This window comes from Phascolarctos cinereus, unplaced genomic scaffold, assembly GCF_003287225.1.
Source record: "Phascolarctos cinereus isolate Bilbo 61053 unplaced genomic scaffold, phaCin_HiC Scaffold_3;HRSCAF=262, whole genome shotgun sequence".
Classification (NCBI taxonomy): domain Eukaryota; kingdom Metazoa; phylum Chordata; class Mammalia; order Diprotodontia; family Phascolarctidae; genus Phascolarctos; species Phascolarctos cinereus.
In genome coordinates, this window is record NW_027555736.1 from 175,666,790 (window position 1) to 175,676,374 (window position 9,585).

At 37.9% G+C, this 9,585-nt stretch overlaps 1 protein-coding gene across 1 annotated transcript; it reads right to left on the reverse strand.

The window, feature by feature from the left end:
- Positions 1 to 7,658: 7,658 nt before the first annotated feature.
- On the reverse strand, positions 7,659 to 8,591 carry LOC110217262 (olfactory receptor 4F3/4F16/4F29-like). The gene has a single exon (XM_020999894.1). The coding sequence runs from the start codon at positions 8,589 to 8,591 to the stop codon at positions 7,659 to 7,661; it is 933 nt and encodes a 310-aa protein (XP_020855553.1).
- Positions 8,592 to 9,585: the final 994 nt, after the last annotated feature.

The following is a 9,585-nucleotide window of genomic DNA, read 5'->3' on the forward strand; positions in this document are numbered from 1 at the left end:
TGTCTTTTCTATCCCCAACACCTAACACAGTTACTGGCACAGAGTAAGAGTTTAATAAATCCTTATGAATTAAATTGTTGATAGAAAGGATAGGGCTCTCTTTTCCACTGAGATGAGATGGTTAGAAATGAGTAAGGTTAAAGGTGTAAATCAGTTTTGAAGTGGCAAGTAGAGTGTGGTGACAGACAAAGAGGAGGAAAATTAGAAAGCTCTTAAGAGATTATATCAACCTATTCATTAAAATAGGAATGTAAGTTATCCATGGAAAATTTGGGAAGATGCATTGGATTAGGAGTGTGAGTAATGTGAAAAAGGTTTAGAACAAAGATAAATCAAAAAAGGATTTTTTGAGATAAGAAAAGCTTTGCCAATTAGAAACAAGGGCCAAGGTGATTTTGGATAGCATGAATTTGTAGTAAATTCAGTCATCAGGCTTTTATGGCCTCTGGCAATATAATGGATTGTGAAAAGGGGACAAAATAAAATTATAGCAAGGTTCCCCTAGAGTTGGGAATTGGCATGGTAGGTAGTTGAGGGAGGAACAGACTCTAGTCTAGATCAGAGCTCAGCATAGACATATCAAGCATGAGGATAAGTCAACTTAAGGAGTCAAGTCAACACAAAATTGAGATGATCAACTAAGAGAAGAGGAAAGGATACATAGCAATAAAGAAGGGCAGTAACTAAGGGATAGAGACTGGACCTGTGATGTCAATGGTATAGAGAACTTCCAGATGCAAGTCACCACCTTCTCTGCAGCTTATAGTCTTTTTTATTCACTTATTTTATTTTTAATTTACCAAATAAAGTAAAGAATGTACCTAAAACTCTGCAACTTGAGTCTTAGAGGACTGAGAAGTTAAGTGATTTGCCCAGGGTCATACAGTCAATATGTGTCAGAGGAAGGACTTGAACCCAGATTTTCCTGGGTTAAAGGCCACTTCTCTTTCTACTGTGGGAACTGCCTCTCAAATAAATAAGGAGGAATGGAAAATTTTAATTCCTGTTTGATTGTCAAATTTTGATTCTTACCCTTTAATCCTGAAACATCTCCCATGAGGAAATGGGATGTGTCCATAATTCAGAACCTTCACATCATCTTCCAATTGTTCTCAGCTCTTGCTGTTTCCATGCCTCTATTGCATTCTATGCTCTCAGAAGACAATGGCCCACTCAGTTTATCCTGTGGAATGAGTAATTCTGTCATTAGAATTATCTCTTCATCATAGGAGCATAGAGTGATGGTCAGTTCTGTTCTTCATGCTGGAGAATTTTTTCTTGTCTTTCACACCTACCTGTACTGTCTCTGCATACAATATGGTAGCATTGTCCAGAGGCCAAAAACAGCCTCTCCTATGTGTAGTGACCAGAACTACTAAAAGATATACAAAGTGCTTCCATAATAAGAAAGGCAGCTAATTATCAGCACTGTAGGGAAGTGGCCAAATGATGCTACAGAAAATGGGATTGCTAGCCTTATGTTGTTTGGCCAAGAGTATTGTCTCTTAGGAATCTGTTTTCCCCAGGTAACCAAAGAAAAGGCTATTAATACAGCATAGCAAAAGAAAGGTGTAAATGTGAAAAAGACTCTTTTGAGCTTTTCTTGATCTACTTTGAAACCTTTATTTTATAATGATAATACTGAGGAAATTTTTTAAACTTTCACATTTTTAATCAAAATTATTTACTCTTCCAAAATTCCAATCTGCTTCTTGAACCATTGAAAAAGGAAAATAAGTGGAAATTCCGGATTAAATAGAATAATTTTAAAATGCGTGGTATATAACATCAATCAAAATTTCATTAAAAGGTAAAGCATTCTTACTTTCATTAAAAATAAAATACCCAATATTAACATCAGACCATCAAAGTTAAAGAAAACACCCATCTGTTAACCATCAAACTGTATTATTCTACATAACCCCTGAATCTGCACTTTAGAGAATAACCAAGACCATTCTTTTAGCATTTGCTAAATAATTTAAAAGGGATAATTCTCAGGGAATATTAAAATTAGCTAAGGTCTTTCTCTCTTTTCCCAATAATAACCTCATAAAGTATCCACCTAGACCAAAATGGCCCCATAGAACTCAGCATCATAGATAAGACCCTAAATATCCCAGTGTTGGCCAACCTTCAGTAAATCAGAAAATACTTCATTTTCATTTTTTTTATCATCTTCAATCAGATACTGAACTTAGAAATCCCAAACTGTACATCTGAAAGCAGAAGTAGCAGATATCCCATTGCTTTCCAACAATCACCATCCTGGAACTTCCAAAAAGGAGGAAATAATTTGCATGCATGTCAGAGAAAGGACTTTAGCCATACAAAGAGGAAAAACTAGGAAGCCATTTTAGCAAATGTCTTACCCATCACTCCAATTTGGACATGAATTTTTAGGATTACAACAATCCAATGCTTTCTCCAACCATCCTGAGGCCTTGTTTTGCTGTATAAATATCCTGTAATAAATCTTTTGTTCAACATCCAAGTCTTATATATGGGTTTTTTCCTTTTTCTTCCTAATGAGGATGCTGAGTTGCCCTAGTCATTCATTTGGAGAGGTTTTTGCTGCCAAATATAGGGACTCATAAAGAGAGACTTCAACTTCAGTGAATGTTTCCTAATTCACTGGTTGATGGAACCAGGGTGTTTGATCTAGAGAAGAGCATTCTTAGATGCAGTAGTATAACTATTGTCAGGTGTTAGAAGGTCTATTGTGTGCAGGAGGTATCAATATTATATGGTTGGCCCCAGAGGGCAGAACCAGAAGCGATAGATAGAAATTATAGAGACTGATAAAGGAAAACCTTCCTAAGTCATCCAAGAGTGTAATGGATTGCCTCCAAAGGTAGTGGCTCCCCCCCAAAAAAAAAATATTAAGGCAAAGGTTGGATGGCCACTTTTTGGTAATGTTGTAGAGAGGATTTCTGTACGGAAATGGGTTGGACACATGTTCCATTGGTATCCTTGTGATCTCAAGAGAAAGTGAGGAAGGTCATTACATAGGGTGGACTCCTGTAGCAAGCTTATGGAGAACAAGAATTACACGTATGATGGGCAGGCATCATGGCATCTTCAACATTGGAGGGAACAACCAAATCAGTGGGATCACAGATCCACTGGGGTGCCAGAGGCAGGATGGCACTAGGTATAGAAATCCCAGGTTGTGATAAAATACAGTTCTCTTGGTAAACAACTAGTTTCTAGCTTAGTAAATTAACTTGTGGAGATGTAAATTAGAGAAAGATTTAGAGAAAGCTTTGAAGTAATGTCAGGATCTAACAAGAAAGTTTAAAAAAAGAATAAATGGGACATAATTCTAGGAAAACACTTCTGATTTAAATATTGTCAGAAATAAGAATATGGAATAGGGTTCAATGCACTGTATGGGTGGAATTCAACAAGATTTAATGAACATTTGTTAAGTGTTTACACATATAAGTGTGGTATTGTGGATAGAAAGTCATCCTTGGAGTCATGATGCTTTACGTTTGTAGTTTCCACCATTGATATATACTGGCTCTGCACCTCTAAACAAGTCACCTAATCTCCCAGAATCCAGGCAATTCTGTAAGACTGAAAGTTGCAGAAGACTTGACAGTTTACTTTGATAAAGAGTTTCATCATCAGGGAGTTCCCTAAACAATGAAAGTATGGATCCAGAACTTTAAAATAAAATTGTAGGGGGGCAGCTAGGTGGTGCAGTGGATAGAGCTCCATCCCTGGAGTCAGGATGAACTGAATTGAAATCCGGCCTCAGACACTTGACACTTACTAGCTGTGTGACCCTGGGCAAGTCACTGAACCCTGATTGCCTGACCAAAAAGCAAAAATAAAAATAAGTAAATAGATAAAATGCTAGGTATTGGGGCTACACAAAAACGAACAAAAACAGATAGATAGATAGATAGATAGATAGATAGATAGATAGATAGATAGACAGATAGATAGATAGATAGATGAGACAATCATTGCCTTTGAAGAGTTTTCATTCTGTGAGGTAAAATACAATATGTACCAGAAATTTGTGTTATATGACCTCGATTGTGCTCTCACTACTGATAGCCAATCCTTCTAGAGTCCCTGATGAACTCACTATCCCATTTTCATCACAGTATCTCTTCCAAACCTTAAAACTTAAACCTCCCATGGCTCTCCCTGTCCCCACCCTCTCAGCTGAGGACATTGCTTCATAATTTCTTGAAAAAAGTAGTAGGGCCATTTCCCAAGAGTTCCCTCTTCTCCCCTCTTCTTCATCTTCTTCCACTAGATGCCTTCAACCACTATCACCTCCTTCACACTTTGTCTCTTGATGAGGTAGCCTTTCCCTTTCCAAGATAAGCTCCTCTGTACACATGTAATCATCCCATTTCATCCCATCTTCTTCAGCAGTTTGCCCTCTCGTTCACACCTACTCCCACTTATCTTCAGTCTCTCCCAGTACACTGGTTGCTTCCCTATTGCCTACAAACATGCTCATGTCTCCCTCATCCTCAAAAAACCCTCATTTGATCCATCCTTCCTCACTAGCTAGGTATCATCTGAAATCCCTTCTCCTTTTTGTGGTTGAACTCCTTGAGAAGACTATCTACAACAGACACCTCCAATTCATTCTTCTTAATCCCTTCTTAATTCTCTACAATCTGATTTCTAATCTCATTCAACTGAAACTATTCTCTGTAAACTACCAGTGATCAGCTTTTTTCAGTTCACATCTTTCTTGACCTCTCTGCACCTCTGACACTGTCAATCATCTCTTCTCATTGATATTCTTCTCTCTTGGTTTTCCATTAGTCTCTCATGGTATTCCTCCTATTTGGCTGACTTTTCTTCTCTGTCTCTTTTGCTGGCTCTTCATTCCATTCATGCCCAATAGCTATGGGTGCCCCCAAAAGCTCTGTCTTGGATTCTCTTCTCTTGACTCTCTATATTAGTGAGACTCATCAGCTCCCAAGGTTTCAGTTATCATCTCTATGAAGATAGTTTTAAGATTTACTTATCCAGTCCTAATTTCCAGATTGAATCTCCTACTGTCTATTGGACATCTCAACCTGGATATCCCAAAAACATCTTAAAATCAACATGTCCAAAACTGAATTCTTTATCATTTCCTGAAAAATCTCTTCCTAACCTCTCCTTTACCATAGAGGACACCATCATCCTTCCAGTTACTCAGCCTTACAACCTCTCTCCTCTCTCTTCTCTCTCCTCTCTCTCTCCTCTCTCTCTCTCTCTCTCCTCTCTCTCTCTCTGTCATCTCCCACATCCAATATGTTGCCAAGGTCTGTCAATTTTACCTTCACAATATCTTTCAAATATGCCTTCTTCTCTCCTCTAGAACTGCCATCAGCCTGATGTAGGCCCTCATCACCTTACATCTGGACTATAGCAATTGTCTACTTCTTGGTCACCCTGACTCAAGTCTCTTCACACTCTTCACACTCCAATCCAACTTCCACTCAGCTGTCAATTTAATCTTCCTAAAGCACAGGTCTGACCATGTCATCACCAGCACTACCATCATCCTCACTCAATAAACTCATTGCTTCCTTATCACCTCCAAAATCAAACATAAAGCCACAAGTTAATGTTCAAAATTCTTTGTAATGTGATCTTTCCTACATTTCCAGTCTTTTCATACCCTATACTTTCTACAAACAAACTGTTATCCAATGACATTAGTATGCTTGCTGTTCTTCAAAGACATTCTATCTCCCAACTCAGAATATTTTCATTGACTGTTTCCCAAGCCTGAAATTCCCTCTCTCCTCCACTCTACTTCCTGGCCTCCTGGATTCCTGCAAATCTATGCTGAAACCTTACGTCCTACAGGATGCCTATTCTGATCCTTTCAATTATAGTGCCTTCCTTCTGTTGATTGTTTCAAACTTATTCTGAATATAGTTCACTTATGTAGTTATTTGCATGTTGTCCCCCATTAGACTGTGATATTCTTGAGAGCAGGCTGTCTTTTACATTTCTTTGTATCCTCAGAACTTAGTACAGTTCCTGGCACATTGTAGATACTTAACGAATGTTTATTGACTGACTGATTGACAGATAAATAAACATAAAGTGATTTGAGGAGAGGTCGAACAGCTTAGATCTGAAAAGGTCTCACAGAAGAATGGCACCTGTATTGACACATGAAAGAAAATAAGGATTCTGAGACATAGCAATGAAGAGGTAATACATTCTAGAAATGGAGGAAGGATTGTTCTAATGCACAGAGGCAGAAGGTAGAATGTCAAGTTCAAGTAACAGGTAGTAGTCCAGTTTGACTAGAATGTAGAATGTGTGAAAGATAGCAGTATAAAATAATGTCAAAAAGGTATGTTGGAGCCATTTTGGGAAGAGTCATATATTTCAGTCTTATGAATTTGTGTTTTCTCCTGGTGGCAATAAGGAGGCCTTGACAGCTTTTAAGCCAAGAAGTGATGGGGTCAGACTTATATCTTAACATAATTTTGGCAACTATGTGAAGCAGAGGTGCCAAACTCTCAGCTTCAAGGGGGAGCCACAAAACCCCCCAGTACAGTCAAACCAGATTAAAATGTAATTTGAAAATATTTAACAAAATAAAATTACAATAAGACATAGAAAATGTTAATTTGTGATTTTCTAAGTCAGTATGTGGCAGCAAAGATCAATTTCTGTTTGAGTTTGACACCATTGTTGTAAAGAATCACTTTGAATGGAGAGATGCTGAAATGAAAGGGGGAGGGGAAGTTTAGAGCTGATTAGAATAGTTCAGATAAGACTGAGGTGCCTGAACTAATACTATTATTTTATGAGGCAGAGGTGAGGATGGGGCTTCAGCCATGGGAGACGGCCAGTGAAAAGGCAGAGACGGAGTGACATATCTAAGGAAGAGAGAAAAAATCGCTTTGATTGGACCATATCCATAGGGTATGGGAAACGGGTATATATAATGAGGTTTGAAAAATAAGTTTGGATTAGGATGTGAAAGGCTTTAAGAGTCAAAAAAAGAGTTTATATTTTATGCTAGAGGCAATAAGAAACCACTGGCATTTATCGAGCAGGGGAGTGACTTTGTCAGAATTCTGCTTGAGGAAAATCACCTTGACAGCTATGGGAAGGATCTGTGTGTGTGCACTCACATGTGCATAGAAGGGGGAGGGGTAAGGGAGAGTATACAGCAAAGGAGAACCAAAAGATTATGAACCTGGGAGACTGGGAAGATGGAGGTGCCCTTAGAAGAAATGCCCTCAGGAAGTTCAGAATAGGTATAGGTTGGGTGGGAAAATAATGAGGCAGTTAGGTAATTATAGTGGATAGCATACTGGACTTAAAGTTGGGAAGTCCTGAGGTCAAATGTTGCCTCAGACATTTCCTAGCTGTGTCACACTGGGAAAGTCACAACTTCCCTCACCAGTTTTCTCATGTGTACTATGGATATAGTAATAGAATCAACCTCAGAGGATTTTTGCAAGGTTCAAATGAGATAACACCTGTAAAATGCTTTGAAAATCCTAAAGAGCTATATAAATTCTAGCTATTTATTATATTTTATTATGTTATATTACATTTTAGATATGTTGAGTTTAAGATATCTATGGAACATTCAATGGGATTATTTGGACCAGACTTAAAAAGGGCCTCAGGATTGATAGTCTTTACCCCTATTGAATTTAAACAACCTTCTTCAAAAGTCGGCTACCCATTCTTCCCATTGCTACCTTCATTTCTTTGTTCCTGAATGTGTAGATAACTGGGTTCAGAAATGGAGTAAGAACTGCATCAAAAATAGCAAGAAACTTATCCAGGCTTGATGTAGGAAATGGCCATGTATAGAAAAATGCTAATGGGCCAAAGAATAAAACCACCACAGTGATGTGAGCTGCCAGAGTAGAAAGAGCCTTGGAAGAACCACCTGAAGAATGTTTTTGAACAGTGACCAGGATGAAAATGTAGGAAATAATCAGTACACAAAAGAATCCAAGAGAAATGAAGCCACTGTTAGCAATGACCATGAATTGCAATCTGTAAGTCTCAGTGCAGGCTAGTTTGATGAACCGGGGAAGATCACAGAAAAAGCTGTCCAATTCATTAGGACCACAAAAAGGTAAGTTTACAACAAAAGCCAGTTGGACCAATGAGTGGATGAGGCCAATGATCCAGGCAACAACCAAAAGGATAATGCACATTCTTGGGTTCATAATGGTCACGTAATGGAGAGGTTTACATATGGCCACATATCTGTCAAAGGCCATGGCTATAAGCAACACCATCTCAGTGCCACCAAATGCATGAATAAGGAAGATCTGGGCAATGCAACCCCCAAAAGAAATTAATTTACGTTTCCTGAAAAGGTCACAAATCATTTTAGGGGCTGTGACTGAGCCAAAACCTAAGTCAATCAAAGAGAGATTGGCCAGAAGGATATACATAGGGGAATGTAAATGAGAATCAAAGGTCACAGTGAGCAAAATGAGCATGTTTCCCAGAATGCCCACTACATAGAGTACAGAGGAGGACACAAAGAGGAGACACTGAATCTCCCATGTTTCAGAGAGCCCAAGCAACACAAACTGAGATACTATAGAATGATTCTCTCCATCCATTGACTCCAATGGGTACAGCTGGATATGATCTTGCCTAAAGGAAAAAGATGATACAGGAATCAGAATTCATGAGAATAATATTAGTATCTTGGTCTGAGGGATATGCAAATTAGTAAAGTCACATATTACTTTGATATGTCAGAAACCAAGCAACATTCACACAATCCCTGAAATTGTTCAATATTGTTTTTTCTGCTTGTGCTGCTGTTTTTTTCTGTTGATGGATAAGGTGAAAGTATAAAAGAAGGATGCTAAGTTTTTAACAAATACTCTAAAACTCCTCAGAGAATCCCAAAAATAGAACTCAAAGGGATCTCAAAAACCATCTAGTCCGACACAATAATTTTATAAATAGGGAAACTGGAATTGGAATTAAGTAACTTGCCCAGGGTCAGACAATTAATGTGACTGAGGTATATTTCAGGCACAGGTCTTACTGATTCCAGGTCCAGGGCTTCTTAAGCTCCACCTAAATACTTCAAGAGGTGAAAGAGATTCTGTAAACAGAAGAATGTCATTTAATTGGAATGTGAAATGTTGAACTAATAAGATACATAGAAGAAAAAGGTACAAATTTCAAGGAATGATATGGAGAATTAAGGTATTCATTATAGTAATTGCTCAAAATAATTATGTAAAGTCTCTTTCGGAAATTACCTTGAAAGCATGACATACATTCTTTTAAAGATCTTCAGTGGGAACAAATCTCTGACCTTAGAAAATGACTTGGATTTTAAGAAATAACCAAAAAATCATTTAAAGCTAAGTGTGGATAAGACAAGAGGACCTTAAGGTGGATTAATGTCATTTCAGGTTCACAGCTAGCTGTTAACTATAAAGTGATCAGACAAATTTTCTTTTATGCCTCATAAAATAGTTCTGGAGAAAATTCCAAACTATCTTATTCCCAATGACATGAGACGTAAGTTGTAGTAAATATAATTAAGTTTTTATCTAAAGTTTGGAGACAAGTATAAGGACAGGATGTCAGAGG

Excerpts from the sequence above, each read along its gene's own strand:
- LOC110217262 (XM_020999894.1), bottom strand. The coding sequence starts at position 8,591 with ATGGATGGAGAGAATCATTCTATAGTATCTCAGTTTGTGTTGCTTGGG.